This window comes from Dermacentor variabilis, chromosome 7, assembly GCF_050947875.1.
Source record: "Dermacentor variabilis isolate Ectoservices chromosome 7, ASM5094787v1, whole genome shotgun sequence".
Lineage (NCBI taxonomy): Eukaryota > Metazoa > Arthropoda > Arachnida > Ixodida > Ixodidae > Dermacentor > Dermacentor variabilis.
Genome location: NC_134574.1, coordinates 166,489,585 through 166,509,293, shown reverse-complemented (window position 1 = coordinate 166,509,293; position 19,709 = coordinate 166,489,585). Strand labels below are relative to the sequence as shown.

The following is a 19,709-nucleotide window of genomic DNA, read 5'->3' as shown; positions in this document are numbered from 1 at the left end:
TGCGGTTTTGTGGCAGCTTCTTCGGAGGATGCCTCTGAAATTTCAGCGGAGGAAGCGTCAACAAGTGAGCTTGACGGCACTGATTTTGGTGATGCTCTCGGGGACGTCAATTTTGAAGATTACGTCGCCGTAGACAAGGCGGTCGAACGTGCGGTGCGCTGACGGATAGCGAAATTGTAGAGATTATTCGGCCCCAGGAAGCGACCCAGGAAAGCGATGATGACGTTGAAGGCGAGCCGCAACCTAAGGCTGCCGATGTAGCTGCGGGCCTTGATCTCGCGGAGCGCTTCTTTGCTGCTGAAGGTAACGCGGAAGAAACGTTCCGCCACATCTACAGCCTGCAGAACTTGCTTTCAGCAGCAAGTTCAGCAGGCTTGCTGCAGAACTTGCTTTCAGCAGCAAGAAGAAGCAAAGCAAGATGACCGACTATTTTTCTTAGCAAAAATACTCGATTTCACCATAAATAAAGTGCTGTTTTTTGTGTTTTGTGCTTAATTGGAAGTTCGTTTAATTCGAAGTTTTTTGCGGTCCCCGTGAACTTCGTATTAACGGGAGTCGACTGTATAGACTTCCACTAATTTCGGGATCAGCCCATACTTTTTGCTTCGGAAAGCCACTGTTCCAGCCCCAGTTAAGGTGCGCGCAGTTTGAACAAGCACATCCGGGACCTATTTTGACTTTATTGTACTAATTACACATTATTACTGCTCCATACATAGCTTCATGCTAACTTGGTGTGTCTTTTTCATTTCAAGCTTCATTTTGATGCCTTTTTCATTGTCCTACATGCACTAGATGCATGTAGGACATGCATCTAGTTGCCTTATTTGCCTTAATTGCCTTATTTTGACGAAAGTGGTTAGAAAAGGACAGCCAGATACCCAAATCCCCAAGAATTGTGAATCGATCTGAAGTCTCCAAAGACTGTCTTTAAAGATATGCAAAAGTACCACCACAAACCATGTGATCCAAATTGTATGATCTAAATGGGGCATTTCTTATGTTATCCATCATAAAACACAAAATGTGGAAATCGTGAGGATCAGTTTGTAGACTGCAACATTGACTGAAAGCAGCAACAGTGCCATAGCTCAGAAGCTTTTAAAAGTTCGTGTGTACCTTGATGATGTCGCCGAGCAGCAGATTGGCATCACGATAGGCCTTCTTAATACTCTCAAAGTGCTCGCCAAGTCCCAAGCTGAATGCCTGAAACTGCAGGTTTGTGTACTGGCCTCCGGGAATCTCATTCTCGTACACATCGGCATTGCCACTCTTCATGGTGACGGCACACTCGAATGGGGCATACAGCGTACGGGCCTGCTCCCAGTATGCCGAGTACCTGCTCACACTGTCCAGGGAGAGCCCTTCAGTTAAGAAAGAACACAGGTGAAGAAAACAGTTGCAGTGCATCATGTGTGTTTATGTAACAAGCAGATGTACACTGCTGCATGCTTCAATATCAGATAAATTGAGCCATTAATGCCAAAATATATATATCGCAAATATGGCAACACTTGGCTTAGTTGTGTGTGCACAGGCTGGGACCGAAACAAAGGAACCAAGTAGTAGCTAGCCTAATAGGGAAGTTGCAATCTGAAAACCAGCAAAACAGCAAATCAAAATCAAAGGCAGCAATGAATTGAAAAGACAGTAAAAAATTTGCAGTCCTACGACAAAATTGGTCATTTCAAGACAGAGGTAACTAAAGATCTATGGGAGAGGCCTTTCACCAGGGATGGAGTTACATCAACTTAACATGATGAGGTGATGATGATGAGGGTGATGACAAATCAAAACAGCAACATTTCGAGAGTGTATAAAGGTGGACTTTGAAACACTACCGGATCATTCCTTTTGAATATGAATAATGTGTTTCTGTCAGTGCATTTTCTGTCCCTTTCCGAGACAAAGTCACATAATCTAATGAAGGGCTATTTAAATGCTATAAATTTAAAGTGATTACTGAACTTATGAATTTACGATGATGCTTTGATGACATGTGCAGCAAACATAGTCATAGAAAATGTTCGTTGTAGTTGGCCTTCGAGCAGAATTTAAAGGAGCCCTGAACCAGTTTTTATCAAAATGGAGAAATTCATTTGAAGTTAAAATAGGCAATTCCAGGAATACATTGCTGCAAAAGGTATTTCAATGTGATCAGTAGAAGCTGAGTTATTGGCAATCAACCACCACATTCGCTGTGCTGCCGCTCCTTCTTCAATGCCTTGCACTGCGAAGGCTACGGCGGAGTGGAGCGTGTCCACAATGCTCCTCCTACTGAATGTCACCACAGCGGGCACTTAAAATTTGATTTTGGATGCTCACATAGATGCCACTACTTACAATTTTGGTGCCTACAACACAGAAAATGTAAGCCCGACACAGTTGTCCTCAGCGAACCACAGTGCACTCAGCGAGCAGACTCATCATGCCATCCCGTGGCAGCCGCGGTATCTATGCTACATGGCAGACTGCAGCCACATGCAACTGTAGTGTGTATGTGCAGTGTTTGGTTTGTGCATGGCAGGGCTTCAGTGCATGCTTGTGCTCATACGCTCCAGTCTGGCTGTTCTACATGGTACAAACTGGCTTTGTCCTGCACCAGCTTGACCGACGGGTAGCAGCCATATTTAATGTGCACATTTTGAAGCGCTATAAATATGAAGCAAAGTCTGCCAGGTTAGAGTGGCCAGGAGTGCGTGCACACTGGCAAGCATGCGTTCGGTCTGACCTTAAGTTTTTTGTGGTTTGAGGCTAGTTGAGTGTTCAAAACTAGTCAAAATTAGTGAGACCCAATGCCTACGACACTGATAAGCAGTGTGGCCAAAGTTTAATTCCTATGCAGATGGCCACGGCCGAATGTGAGTAGACAGTAGTTGGCTTCTTCCGGAAGTAATTATCATCGAAATTAGCAGGTTTTTTGCTTACCTCAGCCTGTTTATTAAACTTTGTAAATAAATATACACAGTAACACTATGAAGAAGCGCACTGATCTAAACACCCATCTTAATTGACATCAGCTATTGGCTAATAGCAGCCATGTATAGCAAGCTGCTATATTAAGAAATAAGGCATCCAGAAAAGAGTGAGGAGCAGGCTTCTGTTGAAAAGATAGCGTTTGAGAGAAACGTGACTTCATGCCCCGCTTGCGAGCTCCACCTGCCGCGCACGACTCCAAAATTTGGCTGAGATGTTCACAGCAGCGTATGCTAACCGCAGACTGTGTTTTTTCACCAAGCTTAACGGGTGTTTCAGGGCTCCTTTAATACAAACACTGTCCTTTCAATTCATGAACTCTACGACATTTACACCCTGCCTTGTAAACGTAATACATGAAACACACAAGTAAACAAGTCAGAAGGGCCACTGTCGCTTACTGGTCTTGTACTTGGAGCCTTGTAGACAAGCCACGATGGCACCCATGCTCGGCTGTGATGTCATACCAGACATGGAGTCGACAGCCACGTCGATGACGTCTGCACCAGATTCAGCACAGGCCAGCATGGAGGCAACACCTGCACCAGCTGTGTCATGAGTGTGGATGTGAATCGGTGTGTCTGGGTGTCGATCCCTGAGTGCTTTGATCAGGATGCGTGCTGCCTGCGGCTTCAATAAGCCAGCCATGTCCTAAAATAATAGCAAAAAAAGAAAAAGAAGAATTCACATTTATTTCAACAGCACACCCCAGTATTCAGAAACCATTATGCCATTGTAACAACTACAAATTCACGATAATTACAGAACCAGTTTTCGATGCTTGCAATGCTGACCTGGTTGCACTGTCATAAGACAATTTCCCAATAAAGAATAAAGAAATCACATTATACTCATCTAAAGAACTAAATTTAGGAGAAAGAAAGAACAATGGCTTAGGATGCTGTTTGTGGCAAATTATCCTTCTGTGAATTATGAGTGTCTTCCAAGAGAAGATAATTGAAAGCTAGAGTTAACAGAGGTTGCTTGGTAAACCAAGTGCAGGAGGTATATATAAGGTATGTAATAGTTCAGGGAACAGGTAACTGTTCTTTCCTTTGGATGAACACGACATTGACATCATAACCATTCTGCCAGCAATGTGGTGAGACCACACCTGCTGTCACTCACGACAGGGCAGAAAATTGGCAAGAAAGAAGGTTAGACCATTAAGGCAGAGTCCAGATGCAGTCAACCTATTAGCATACTATATTCTCAGGACTTGACACAATCCCATAGACCTGCACCATAGTGCATCAGATGATCCGCTAAAGAGAATAGTATTAGAGTGTTTACTTATCACCAGTGTTATCTAAAGGGCTTCCAAGCTTGTTCCCATTATCAAATGACTGTATTTTAGGACACAACATTGCAATCTACTCTGACATTATACTGTTTCTTATGCTCTGCATTTATATCATAGTTGTCACTTACTTCGAGGCACCGTGTGACAAACGTGTGTGTGCCCACACCTAAGCACCCATGTTGTCTTTGATGTAAGTCCTTTGCCACATGTCCCCTTTTTACATGGCCCCTTATACATACCACCCTGTGTCTAATCATAACGTCACATGCTCTTTCGTACATGGCCCCTTTCATATGTCCCCATTTACACACATCACACATAGAAGCAATGCTTATCCTGGGGGTATATACACAGCGCATGTTCACTTCTCACTGGACGGGAGCCACAAATGGCACCGTCTATGCTTGCCTCGCCCTTTCTCCCATCAATTTGCATTCATTCCTCTCCTCAAACTTTCTGAGTAGTAGCACATGTAACAATGGATGTGTGTGTCAATGTCACCCTGCTCCTCTTCAAATCCCCCTCTCTTCTCCCTAAATTTATTCGTTCCTTGCCTCCTTCCTTGGCTTCATGGCTCACTGCTATTGTTGCACATATAAAAACCATTACCTCATCTTCTAGCTGCATGATCATTTAATAACAGCATGTAGAACGAGCAACAAACACAGAAGAGAGATGCACAGCACTGTATACCTCTCTTCCATGCTCGTCCCTTATTTTATTTAAGCACCATTATTAGATGATCATGAATAACCAAGTGGACCGAATATCCATCCTAGTGAACACCTAGCTTCATTTATTGTGAAGCTAGAAATTCACTAGGATGAAATTTTGGCCTGGTTGGTTTCTTATATTGTGTAACTTAAAGAGTGCATGAAGTAGGTATGTAACCTTGAAGCGGCCATTCGCTTACCTTGACGCAGAGTACGTGAGTACCAGCTTTGACCAGCTCGTCGGATAACTTCAGGTAGTAGTCCAGGTTGTATTTTGTTCTCTCTGGATTGGAGACATCGCCCGTGTAGGAGATGGCTGCCTCTACAACACCGCCTGGATGTAAACAACAGAGCGGACCATAAGCAAGAACCTTAAAGAGAAGCTTTACCTTCAGAGCTGTTAACTAAATACATGGAAACAAAGAAATTGTTTTAGAGCACAGCTGTTAGGTACCCGTTCCTGCAGCGAGCATCGGCGTCATAACCGAGCGAACAAACACAGCGAAAGATGAAATACACGAGCCACGAACAGCATAGACCAATGAGAGCAACATTCAGTGACATGTGCACGGGAAACTGGTATCACATGGACCTACCTGACCGCTCGATGCTTACTCATACAGTTACCTGGTCTCAGCTGGACCATTCATTTCATACTATTGTCAGCTCACGTCTGCTCTCGCTCACGCTTGTTTGGTTTGCTTAATTTGGTCTCGTTTGCACTTGTTTCAATTGTCATGGTTTGAAATTGTTACGTAATCTGATTGTATGCGCAATGCGAGTTGTGTAGTACTTTCTGGAAGCCCCGCAACACCACCGATTACACTGGAACCCTCTATGAGTCATGTATAAAAGCCGAAGCATTTGACCAGCAGATCAGATTTTCGGCGATTGTCGACTCTGCTACACGTATCTCCGAAATCTTTAGCTTCAATAGACCACAAAATGAAAACATACATAGAACTGCGCTCAAATTTTACATTAGGGAGTATCGTAATCATCAATAAATTTTTCCTCGGCAACTACCACACTAAGTTTGACGATGTTTGCTGCATATAAAAGGAGAAGTTAAAATCTAGCAACTGTAGGAAGCCAGTTATCAATTTACGCAATGAATATTTTTAGAAAAATTCTTGAAGCTTGTTAAACTTCAAAGAACTTTCAAGTTTACAATTCTAACTCAGCAATATAAAGCTATATCACAGTGCTGCAAACAGCTCTTGCCTAATTATACAACTGAAGCAAGGTTGATGTATTATACGCCACTCTCAAGTATGTCACTATAATTTGTGAGTAGGAGTTTTGCAACATCCTCGTAAACATTTTAACAATTTCATGTAAGCTGTAAATTCATATATCACATTTGATGGCTGGAGATGCTTTAACATATGCAGTTTACATAACTGTGATATCTGTTTTTGGTGTAGAGTTACAGATTTGTAAACTTCGTGCTTCTATTCATTTAGTTTAATAATTTTCAGGAATCTCTGTAAAAAATTTAAGATCCTAATCAATATTTTATTTCCTAGAGTTGCCATAATTCAACTTTTTCTATTAAATGTAACAAAATTTCATTAAAATTGATCCTATGGTTGTCTCATCAAATCATTTCTGTATTTTACATGTATTTTAATAGGGAAACAGGAGCCGACCCTGACCTAAACGTTCCTCTTAAATTAAGTTTTCTGGGCAAGATATGTTAATTGCATGGGCATTCTCAATAGTTGTTGTGTGCCATCTGCATTCATTTACCTAATCAGGTGCAATGGAAGCAAGACACCAATGCATTAAACACTCATTGAGGTGATTGACTTCCAGTGCATCAAGTGCCAGTAGGTGCACAAAATGTCAAAAAAGCTATCAATCATATTGACAGATTTTTCTTGGCCTGGCGAGGAAAGAGAGCTAATGCTAGGTTTCAGAGCAAGTTGTGTGTACTATTACGGTACAAGATTTGAATGCAAATTGTTTATTTAATGTAAAATAATCCTCTAAGGATTAACTTTCTCGTTTACGTTTGATGGGCTGAGAAGGTTTAGATTATCCTTTACCTGCTTTCCCAGCAGCCTCCATGCCAAGAATTAGGTTGGGAAGGTAGTTGAGAGAATCGAAGACTCGGAAGATGTCCATACCACAGTCCTTCGCCAGTTGACAAAACCTGAAAGGATGCTGTATGACAAGCCTCATAGTGTCCACCAGTCACATTCTTTTTATAACTAAATATTTTTCCATCCAGGTCCAGCCCCAGTACGAGTTTCGTGTCCTGTCTCTCACTTTAGCAGACCATTAAATGTCTCCTACATTATATCATAAGCAGATGTGCCCACTATTGGCAAGATTTATGTGAGCTCTGCCATGTTTGCTCTCATAGTTGGTGCTGCCTGTGGAAAATATAGTTTTCATTCTTTATGCAAATATGCAAACGGTCGTAGCAACAGACATACAAACAGTAGCAGTAATGAGTCATTAAATTTTGCTCTGCTATGTCTCTGGCACTCTAGGAAGCATAGGTATGGAGATGAGAGAGACAATGAATGGACTGCCTTCCTCACCCATGCGTGCCACCTCCCCCACCCTGGCCCCATGTACAGAGTTACATGTCACATGTACACGTACATTACAAGCTGTATCCTCTGACAGTGAATGCAGTGAAATAAAGACATCATACTTTAAGTTAGGCCAAAACCTAAGGCACAGCAAAGTTTCATGTCATTCTGTTGAGCCATTTATGCATGATGCACATATGTAAAAAAATGAATGAAACAACCAGAGAGAAAACACCCTGAGGCTCATTTAATGGTGTCAACAGTTTATATACAATGAAACAATGTTTGAGTGCTCTTAGAATTCGATGCAGTGCAGAAGCTGGTTTTTAGACAGACATTCTATGTCTGGTCTCATGCTCATTCTTTACTTCAACAGGAACGTCAGCAATTTGTGCTTACCCTCAAAGTTGTAACGTAATCTGGTACGAGTCCTAACTTCCCACCTAGCATTTTCCCTTTTACAGTTAGCTACACTGTCCTCAGTTTCCTTGGCATTCTTGTTGTTTTTTTGCCCCTCGAGGTCAACCACATGAAAGCCTTTCTCGCCGCTTACTTGTAAACCACATTGTCAGGGTACGATGTGTAGCCTACAGCATTCGCACCCCTCAACAGCATCTGGAACGGGATGTTGGGGATAAGGGCTCGCATCTGCTCCAGCCGTTCCCAAGGACACTCATGCAGAAAGCGCATGGCAACGTCAAACGTTGCTCCTGAAATGTACACCACACGACTGATTAAATTGATTGACTGATTGATTTCTGGGATCAATCATCTCAAAGCAACAATGTGGCTACTAAAGATGCCACTGTGGAAGGCTCCAGAATAATTTTAATCACTTGTGGTTCTTTCACACCCCCTAAAGCTAGGTATATGAGAGTATTTGCATTTCACTGCCATCGAAATGCTACCTAAATGGTGGGGAGCCAACCAAACCCGTGACCTCATGCTCACCAGCAGAACACCATAGCCACTGAACTACTAAGCATTTAAATATATGCACATGATGCAAAATGTGAGAGGTCTCAGTGATGCAAGGTACAGAAGGAGTTTCTATAATCTGTTCACTTTCGAAATTAAAACTGTAGCACAGCCTATGTTCTGCTTCTGCGTCCTGGTGAACTGCATTTGCATCTCGTTCCTCCACATAATTACTAGCTACAGTGAAGAAATTCCAGAATTGTCCAATTATCTGCCCTCTTTTTTTCTCGGCAACCACCCCATTAATTTCGTAAATGTTTGCATTTGAAAGGAAAAGTTGAAATGTAGCAACTGTAGGAAGTCAATTTTCAATTTTTCAATTTATGCAATAAATACTTTTAGAAAAATTCTTGAAGCTTGTTAAATTTAAAAGAACTTTCAAGTTTACAATTCTAACTTAACAATAAAAAACTATATCACAGTGCTGCAAACTGCTCCTGCCTAATTATACATCTAAAACAAAATTGAGGTATTATACAAGACTCTCAAATATATCTCACTATACTCTGCTTGTAGGAGTTTTGCAAAATCTTCGTAAACATCTTAACAATTTCATGTAAGGTGTAAATTCATATATCACATTTGATGGCTTGAGATGCTTTAACATATGCAATTTACAGAACTGTGATGTCTATTTTTGGTGCAGAGTTACAATTTGTAAACTGCATGCTTCAATTTCTTTTTAGCTTAATTTTCAACAATCTTTCTAAAAATTTAGATCCTAAATCAATATTTTGTTTCCTAGAGTTGCCACAATTCAACCTTTTCTATCACATGGCGACAAATCCTTGTAAACAGTTCGCGCCTGTGTTCACCTTCCTTTCTGTTGTGCTGTCCCGTTGCGCTGTATTTCAAGATTGTTCTCATGTCAAAAAAGCAACTAGCCCAGCACTCAATTCTTTTATCTATCCTTTGCATGTTCGAATCTCAAGTGCTACAGCCCAAAATTAACATATGTAAAAGGAGAGGCCAGCAATGCTTTCAGCACTCTTTTTTTATTTATTTTTGCATCCTGCTTCTGTCTTGTCCACATTCGTTCATGCAGAGGCTCAATGTACACACTGTACACAATGTAAACAAGGGGGGCAGCATGTGGCGGGTCATTGCCTAAGATTTGTATCTGAACTGGAATTTTAGATGCAAGTCCTTAAAAGATGTAAATGAGAATTTGCATAACTTATTGAAGCATTTCCTTATTGACAGGAATCATTGAAATGGTTCTCTCTCTCACAGAATGTTAATTACATTCTTTACACAAGGAATGCTTTTCTTCCAATGTGCTCACATATCCAGTGCTTTTATCCTTTTTACTACCTTTTGCTTTTCATTACTTTAACCACAAGCTCAACACATTTGTGTTGTGGTTACCTTAACGAAGTTGAGCTTTTCATTCCATATAGCCAGGCAGGCCTCATGCTTCTACCTTTCCCCATATTCAACTTAATTCCTTATAAATTGACCACTTATTGGCATTTATTTCAGTGTATCTTTAATTCCAGGCGGGTTTGCATGTGCTAGATTTGTAATACCGTTTATAGGATCCTGTACAATGTCCTATTCAGCGACTGCCATGCTTATACTACTTTTGTTTCGGTTGATGTCATTTTAAAACAGGAATATGGCTGTGATGAATATAAACAATGGGCAAGTCAATGAACTGAATTGACACTGTGTGTTTGTGCATATGAGCATAAGCTTAAAGAATTCAGTGTGCACAAATATGTTGGACCTGTTCAGGCCAATGGCTCCCAATGGGTCTATATTTGAAAAGGCCAATGTTTTGCTGTACAGGGCTAATAGTTGTCAACAAGCAAGTAGACAACTGTTGTATGTCGAAGTAAATTTGATTTGACTATTTGTTTCTCCCTATCATAACTTATTAGGCTAATAGGCCATTAGTTGTCCATAACCTTATGAGCTACTGGTATTAAAGTGAAGCTTTCTTGCTTGCCAGGGTTGAGTGTTCATCATCGTTTTTTCACCAAAAATATTTGTAGACGTATGCGCACAACTTGGGCCACTGGGTGTTTGTCTGAACAGACATCTTTGGCACTGGGTATGTGCAATGCAGGGTACCACATTTTTTTTACCATGTATTTTTTTTACCATGCAGTGATAAATGCATCTATATCTTCCAAGCATGAAAGGGACTTATGCTTATAGCTTACTGCTGGTTTACAAACTCCACCTTGGAGCACTTTGCTGAGCACCAAGCAGACAATGAATAGAAGAGGATGAGATACAGTATGGCCTCCAAGATTGGCACCTGCTAGTCCAACTACACCTTTCCGTTGCCTTCAACAAAATGATGCAATGACTAGTGTGAGGCTTGGGAATGTGCCAGCCATCTAAGAGGCCATTTTGCTTGGGAACTCTTAACCACCACATGGCAGCACATGCTGGCTGGTCTTCTCTAATCTAAGCAGCAGGTATGGCAGGTACAACAGGCAATGTGAATTAAAGGCAATGCGCGGCATGCTAGTCTACGAGCATTTGACTGGGGCAGCACTTATAAAAGCGGGTCTTATAATCCAGGGTTTAGCGAAATATTGTCTGGCGAGGGGGCATATATTTCTTCTTTTTGTTTCCTGTGGTGAGTGTTTGTTTACCTCCAAGAAAAAAGTTGGTCTTTAGAGACAAAGTTTTCAGCACCTGCCACAGCAGTAGTCCTGCGTGTATATGCTCATACAATCTGTGCCCTTTCAAACTGTTCAGCTTACAGCATGTCGCAGTGACTCGCAGAAATTGGAGTGTTTCTTGATTTCAAAGCTAAAGTACATTCAGCTTTTCTACTGGTCCTCCCATTTTCACCTTGTGTTGATTTCTACAGGTGAAAAAACACTGATCGATCTATTGATTGATTGATTGACTGACTGATCAACATGGTTTGTGTGTGGAGAGACACAAGGGCAGCACTCACCGCCCCAATTTTCCAAGCTGTAAAGTTTGTTAAAGCTGTGCGCTACAAAGGGGCTGATATGGAGGAGGTCGATAGTGCGCACTCGTGTGGCCAGAAGCGACTGGTGGGCGTCACGGAATGTTGTGTCCATCAGTAGTAAACCATCATGCTCGCGTACTTTCTTGGCAAATGCTTCGGGCCCTTCCTTGATTAGCAAGTCACGCAGACCCGGTGGTGGTTTGGAACCTATGTGGAGAGAACCGACGTATAAAATCAGCTAATGCACGGCTAAAAAAACAAAACAAAAAAAGACATTACAATAAATTTGCAGGGGCAAAGTATTTTCTGCTGGTCACTTTCAGAGAAACTTTCATTTTGGCGCAATATGGCATCTGGTGCAACGCCTCACTGGAGTGATGGTCGTTCTGCCCACAGGCTCAGCCAATCATCATCCACTGAAAGTGATCGACTGAAAACACGAATCCTGAAATGAAGGTACATACTATACACAGCTACATAATGCATGCTTTTACAAGTAAATAAAAATTCCAAGGGCACTGGAACCAAATTGCAAAGACTTGCAATAACTAAATTTCACATAGTACAACAGGCAGGCTAATTCAAACAAATATAACACTTTTTGTTGGCCCACTAAATTTTCAATGCATCTTGAAGCCACTTGCGTAAGTGGCAAACAATAATTTCATTATTTCAAACTTCTCGGCTATGTAGAGGCAAGTAATAATTGAATTGCATTTCAGTTTCAAATCTGCAATGAACGGAGACAACATGCCTAATAAGTACTCCTCACAAACCCTAACAAGCAAGACCTAACTGCACTTTTGCAGTTCACATGCGAAGACTTGGCATAAAAGTTTCAGACAGAGTGTTAACTCAGGGCCAACACTGACTTCCCTAATTAAAGGGACCCTTGGGCTTGGTGAAAAAACACAGTCCATGGATAACATATGCTGCTGTGAACATCACAGCCAAATTTTGCAAACGTGAACAGCATGTATGTCTTGCAAGCGGAGTGCAAAGTCACCTTTGCCTCCAATGCTCTCTTTTTAACAGAAACCTGCTCCTCATTCTTTTCTGGACGCTTTATTTCGTAATATAGCAGCTTGGTATACGCAGCTGCTATTGGCCAATAGCTGACATCAATCAAGAAGGGTGTCTGGATCAGTGCGCTTCTTGCTACTGTTACTGTGTATATTTATTGACACAGTTTAATAAACAGGCTGAAGTAAGCAAAAATCTGCTTTTGAATTTCGATAATAATTACATACTTCCAGAAGAAACCAACTATCGTCTGCTAATGCTTGACTGTGGTTGCTCGTGTAGGAATTAAACTTTGGCCACCCTGCTTATTAGTGTCGTAGCCATTGGGTCTCGCTAATTTCGACTAGTTCTAAACACTCAACTAGACTCGAACCACATGAAGCTTAAGGTCAGACCACATGCACGTTTGCCAGTGTGTGCTCACTCCTGGGTTCTCCCGGTTAGACGCCTTGGCATGCTTCGCTTCATAATGAGCTATTGACAGCAGTTCAGAATGTGAAAGTTGGATGTGGCTACTATCCACGCATTTTATTTGTGGTCAATATGATATGCAGTAAACACCAACTACGCCAATGTGAAGTTCTTCTGGCTACTATCCGTCAGGTCAACATGGTGCAGGACAAAGCCGGTCTGTACCACGTAGCACAGCCAGACAGGGGCATACAAACAAGAGCGTGCACTCTATCTAGCCCTGTTGTGCACAAAGCACATGCTACAGTTGCATGTATCCACGACCTGCTACGTAGTGTAGATATGGCAGCCACCGCAGGGTGCCGCAATGAGTCCACAGGCTGAACACACTGTGGCTCACTGAGGACAACTGCATATGGCAAGTAGTAGGTGCCAAAATCGAAAACAGTGGCGTCTACATGAACATCCAAAATTAAATTTGAATAGCGTGCCAGGGTGATGTTTAGTAGGTTGAGTGTTGTGCTCACACCTCACTCGGCTGAAGCCTTTGCAGTGCGAATCATTGAAGAAGTAGTTGAAGCATTGTATACAGTATGTTTGATTGCCAATAACTCCACTTCCGCTGAACGCACTCAAGAACTTCTGGCGGCAAAGTATTTCTGAAATAGTCTGACTTTTTTTTTATTCACATACCCTAAAGGCCCTTGGCATTACATGGGGGGTGGTTTACAGTAAACATTCAATTCAAATGCATTTCTTTACTTCGATATAAATTGAGGGCCCTTTTAAAGACAAACGCTGAACTGATTTGAATGGAAGTCACTGCATTAAGAAAATGAAATTTTTTTCTTTAAAAGAATTTGAAGAACAGGGTAAAACTCTTAGTATAAAACACAGTGTATTAAAAACTTGTGCCCCTCTAGTTTTCCAATAGAGTCTCATGCGAGTACCCCAACACATTTATTTATTATTACTTCTACCTTGTACCCTGGTTCACTGCCAGGCATGCTGCATGCACTAAAAACCACACGCCCAATCAATCACTCTTGATAAGTTTCACTGTTCTGGCATATATCACTGTTTTAACACCCTTTATCTCTTTCACACTAAAATAGAACTTGTTATAATTAAGCCACATTCGACACAAAGATACCTTTGTCATATCCAATGTTTGCTATAAGCATATATTCTTCACATACTGATATTTGCTATAATTTTAGATTTGCATTATTATATCCAATAATTCAATATATCCCTGTTTTTTGCACCGAAGTTCATCTGTATAAGGTTAGTGGACCAGAATCAGAATCAGAATTTATTATTGGAAGTTGGGCCACATTACAAGTACTTAGTGTACTCCTAGGAGGAGGTCCCACAGTCAAACACTGTATCAGGACTTCCTGTACAAGAACAATTATGATAGCTAACATCTCAAAGCAAAAGTAGCGTATAATAAGGTACTACACAAAATTGCACGGATGCATGCACTGTCAACACAGCCATCATGCAGAACAAGTTAGAAACGCACAAGACATTGTAACAGACAACTGTGTGCATGCAGACTAAAGGAGCAAGCAACCAACAATTCAGACAAATAGGATGTACAAAAACGCTGGGTTTTACCAGGTATGTAAACCTCTCTGTCAGGGCCTTTTGAGAGAAGGCAAAGGAGAGAAAAATTGAACACTGATTAGGATCAGAAAAGCAAAACAATGCACAGCAACACGCCACAGACATCCTCGCTTCCTCCACCAGACAGACACGACAAAGACACATCACCATGACAACATACATAATCACCACTACACCACCACCACCACCACCACCATGGCACTATGGAGGATTCAGGGATGGGTTACTAATTGAAATTAACCATGTCATTAATCGACTAATGCTTTAAACATGATTTTTTTTCATCACAGTCAAGGTCACGTGAGAAAAATCAGGCTCATACTGATGTTGCTCTTTCGCTTGTTCAACAGCAAGGAAGGTGTTTCATTTGTGTGCTTTAATGTCTCAAAGCAACACAGGGGCTTTGAGAATAGCCGTAGTGGAGGGCGTCACATTAATTTTGACGACATGGAGTTCTTTAATGTGCAGCTATATCAGAGCACACAAGCAAATTTGCATTTCACCCCCATCGAGCTGTGGCCTCCATAGCCAGGGGTGGAACTCATGACCTTGGGCTCTACAGCAGAATGTCATAGCTGCTGAACTGTGACGGGTGGTAAGGAAGGCAATTATAGACCAAGCTACGATATTCTAACTATAGGACGGTGTCATGCATGCCACGTTGCACAGGAGCCACCCATGCAAGCTATACTGCAAGCCTTCTGGACAAGAAAATGAGTGAAAAACCCTCACTACAGCTGAAATTACGATTTTCTCCATGTTGAGCTTGATATGCTTGATTTGACCGCTAAAGTGAGGTCTTGCTGGTGATGAGATATTAAAGGTAAATGTCGGCTAAAATATCTTGGGTCCTTTCTTTATTTAAAGATAATCTAATTAATTAAAAGGTTTGAATAATGATCCATTTTTTTTTTAAATTGATGCCCAACCCTAGAAAGATTTGTAGCAGCTGCCAATCAAGCCAGGGATTTAAATTCACTAAAGGTAAAATCCATGGAGAATTCTGTGGGTTTTTTTTTTTTAAGAATTATTCCAAGTTGACACAAAGTGTAACTGTAGAAAGTTCTGGCTAGTACAGGTACATATTAATGTTGATGTTTTAAAGAACTAAGGATGTAAAAGCATTAGGGGTGACATCTTGTTATACCGTATTCAAACTAGAATGTGCCAAAAAGTTCTTTTGTGCAACTGTTCTTGGAACGGTAGTATATTGTACTATAAAGAAGTATTAGAAATATTGAGTTGTTGTCACAGTATTTGGGAATACAACAACATGCCCACGCAGTTCAGTTGAGCACTGTTTCACAAAGTGTCACCATCAGCACTGACACTTGGTGTCATTTCAGTACTCCACTAAAATCATAATGCTAAAACAAATGCATACCAGCTACAACTCTGGCATGGAAATAAAGAAGCAAACTGCTTATTCACTTATGTACACAGGGATGAATTACCTAATATAGAGCAGGAAAGTTCCTATATACTCCAGTTAGTTTGTCCTTTCGAATATTATGTTGTGGTTACTTAGTCCTGTTACAGAAGTCACAACACTGCCCAATCTGCTGTTAATACCATGCACATGAAACATTTTCAGCTTGTTGCAATGGCACTACAAGTGAAAATTACTAAAAATGTCTATTGGCAAAACATGCTAATAAATTACACAGAACATCTTCAGCCGATCACGATGCCACTGCAAGCAAAAGCTGCACAATATCAAACAAGCATTGGCAAAAATGAATCGATTAGTTAATCATTGTAATTTTCATTAGGGGTTCAACATCCAAAGAATGCAGCATAGATTATGAGTAATGTCATAATGCATGCTTGTAGTATAGTACTCTGAATATTTTTTTTACCACCTCAGGTTCTGAATGTAGTCACTGTGGCAAGAAATCAAAGCCATGAAATTATGCTTAGCAGAACTATTGCCAATAGACACTGAGTCTCTGCAAAATGTAGGTGAAAAATCTTTAAGAAACTAGCTTGCTGCATTGTGGAGCAAAATTAATTTAATGGGACACAGACACATACACAGGGTCTGTGCTTGCTTAGAATGCATGTCTGCGCTTAATTTTTTGTGGGTTATACAATCCTGCTACTGATTTGACTTGGGCTAACTCACTGAACAAATTCAGAGAGAGAGTTCTGTAAAAGGGACATGCTAATTTAGTCTGACATATCTTCACTCCTCTAAGGTGCAATTTCTTCACTTTTCAACATGTTCCCATGGTAGATTTTCAAGACAGGAGCGCACACTGTCACCCCTATGTGGCATAAGTAGACTACTACTACAGTTCTACAAGCTGCAAAAAAGAAAAAGTGCAGAACTTGGAAAGAACACACCAAATGGTGCGCAATACAGCACTTTTGTGCCTACTTTCATGGCACCATAAATATTGATAGGACAACTTGATTGACTGGGTTAAATGTACAAAGCAACAGAGGGGCTATAAGAATCAGCACAGTGAGGGCTCTGGATAAATTTTGACCATTTGGGATTAGTATTTAATGTGCACTCAGTGCTTGGTAACCGAGTATTTTTGCATTCTCCCTCCATCGTAACGTGAGTGAGTGCCATGGCTGGCTATCGAACCTGTGACCTCGTGCTCTGCAGTGCAACACCGTATCCACTGAGCCACCGCGGCTAGTCTAGGATGCTTGTGTCAAGTCCAAACTTTGCACCCTTTCTTTTTTCCAAACACGTCGCCGGATTAACTCGCCCAGACTACATGTCTTGTGTTCTGCAGCTGCTGCCTGCAATGCACTGACCTGGCTGGATCTCAGGAACGACTGGAGTGAGGTCCGACGGCTTGAGCGGAGTTGCCAGGGGAGTCATGGGACCATTCACCATGACATTACCCAAGTAATAGAGGAGCTTTTGTGCCCTGTTTTGCGACGGCATGAAGTGGAAGAGTTCAGGGTGTTCGTCGATGAAGTAAGTGTCAACGTTGGAGCTGAGGAACTGCTCATTTTGGAACACGTTGAGCAGGAAAGGAATGTTTGTCTGCATGAAGTAAGTGAGGAGAGAGGTTGTAATGAGGACACCGAGCGGTGGAGGGGTCGACAAGGCCTCTCATATCGGAGTTCTTCTTTCTCATTTTAATATTTTCCAGAGTGTTCAAAGCATTAATTGAATATTGCTCTTACTGCAGAAAATAACAGGCAGTAGGAGGCAAGTGAAATCTGTTAAAGAAATGTGAAATCCACAAGTGTGGTCTTTCACGTTTTGCTGGCACAAAAATGGAGGCCCTGAAGTTGACATCAAGATAGCTGTACCATGGAAACACACCATGGCACTATTAAATTTTGGTCCCACATATATTAATATGTGTCAGTTTTAAACAATTCGGCTGAATCCCCATTTTATATGTTATCGCCAGGTTTTATGACAAAAATGTCTAACTCCTTGCCGAGTTCATATAGACGTGCTGTATATTCTGCCCAAATTCCTGCCTAATAACAGCCGCAAGGAAAGTAATAAAACAAGCATGCAGCACATAAATATTACTGCATAGAACAATGATAATTATCATCATCATGCACAATTACTGGCACAAAGCAAGTCAAACTCCAGAAATAAATGCTCTCTGTTAAATGCTTCACTGCTATGCATGTTTACATTGCTGTGAAGTGAGGCAAAAACTTGCATATGACCTGCACCTGCATTATGTATTTAAGTTGTTTATTGTACGAAAGAACTCCACACAACAATTACCATTTCAATCAATGCAGTAAAAATTATTACTCTAGATAAAGAAAAACAAAACCATGGAAAAAATGACAACGGACGCACCTTGACACCCCGAACTCTAAACTCTCGCAGGCAACGGTTCATCTTGGCCGATGCAGACCTCATGTTCTGAGCGTGAGCAATGACCTTCACAAGTAGCGAGTCATAGTACGGTGAAATGATGGCACCTGCAAACGCTGATGCACTGTCGAGCCGAATTCCGAAGCCCTCTCCACTCCGAAAAACCTGAGCACAGAGTTAAAACAAAAAAATAAACCAGGGTGAGTTGAAATCAGCCACAGAATCTCTCAATAACTATGTTAAGCTAAGGGTATCCAAAGGGTACATGGCAGTTCACTTGTAATGCACATTGGAATTGCAATAATACTTATGAAAGCAGCAAGAGATTGCTAAAATGAACAAAACAGTTTTCTATATTCATCGGTATCTGAAGAGAACAGTATCTGAAGAGAACAGTCTATATACCATTGCTTAAATGCTCATATAATAAGAAGCCAACAAACACTGACACCAAGGACAACCTTGTCCTTGGTGTCAGCGTTTGTTGGCTTCTTATGACTAATAAAAATGGGGCCCCTCAGTTAATCTCCTTTCTTCTCATTTATCGCTTAAATGCTGTGTCACATTGTATCTAGCTGACAGAGATGATAGTGTATGTCATCATTTGTAATATGATATTTCCTACGACTTATTCCTGTGTGGACAAGATGATGAGAGAGAGAGAGAGTTGTGTAGGGCCTATGAGGTGGTTTCTGGGCAGATGTGGGAATGCACTGACTTGTAGAGCTCAGAGGAATCTCTCCTGCTCTCTAGGTAGTGACTTGTGTGGAATGACACTTGTGAGAAATGTGCTTTCGAACCCAAGAGGACATTGAGTGCAACATGACAGCTGCCCTAAAAACACTTCTCGAGAAGGTCTTCGAGCACTGTTTCGAAAAGTGAAAGGACAGCGAGATTCGAAGTGTGGAAGCAGGATGAAGCTACTTAGAACGGGGATTAGGATGACGAATACACCAAGCAAGTATTCTTTTTTCCAGGAGCATGGTCAGGTACTTTCCAGACAGACCTCGCATGTACTCAAAACATGCAGCGAAGTGCACTGTTGTTTCTGTTAGCATTTCTCTATGCTGTACTTTCTTGCAGTGTGAAAAACACTAGCTTCTATACCTCAATGCGTCCCGTGTCAGGCTGAAAGTTCTTGGCAGGGTCCTCCGTTGTGACTCGGCACTGAATGGCGCAGCCCTTGGGCACAATGTTCTCCTGTACTAGACCGATGTCCGGCAAGAGGTGTCCCTCAGCAATCTTGATCTGGGACTGTACCAGGTCGACGCTAGGGCACAAGCAGAACCACACAGAGTCATGCACCACGTGAGCTGCAGTGCAAGGAAGAGAGGAGCAGTAATTCACTGCCGACATTAAACTCAATGGTACTTCA

General features: G+C 41.5%; 1 protein-coding gene across 5 annotated transcripts in view; it reads right to left on the bottom strand.

Annotated features, from left to right (window-relative positions):
* Positions 1–19,709, bottom strand: part of PCB (Pyruvate carboxylase) — a 52,129-nt gene that overhangs the window by 11,574 nt on the left and 20,846 nt on the right. For 4 of the 5 annotated variants that reach the window (XM_075700237.1, XM_075700240.1, XM_075700238.1 and 1 more), the window contains exons 9-18: positions 19,442–19,604; positions 18,317–18,499; positions 17,293–17,527; positions 14,512–14,538; positions 11,437–11,661; positions 8,092–8,248; positions 7,044–7,150; positions 5,193–5,326; positions 3,378–3,627; positions 1,120–1,364 (exon numbers count right to left, since the gene is read on the bottom strand). In XM_075700237.1, the coding sequence (XP_075556352.1) occupies positions 1,120–1,364; positions 3,378–3,627; positions 5,193–5,326; positions 7,044–7,150; positions 8,092–8,248; positions 11,437–11,661; positions 14,512–14,538; positions 17,293–17,527; positions 18,317–18,499; positions 19,442–19,604 (1,726 nt within the window). The remainder of the gene's footprint in view (positions 1–1,119; positions 1,365–3,377; positions 3,628–5,192; positions 5,327–7,043; positions 7,151–8,091; positions 8,249–11,436; positions 11,662–14,511; positions 14,539–17,292; positions 17,528–18,316; positions 18,500–19,441; positions 19,605–19,709) is intronic. The other variant, XM_075700241.1, reaches the window with a different exon arrangement.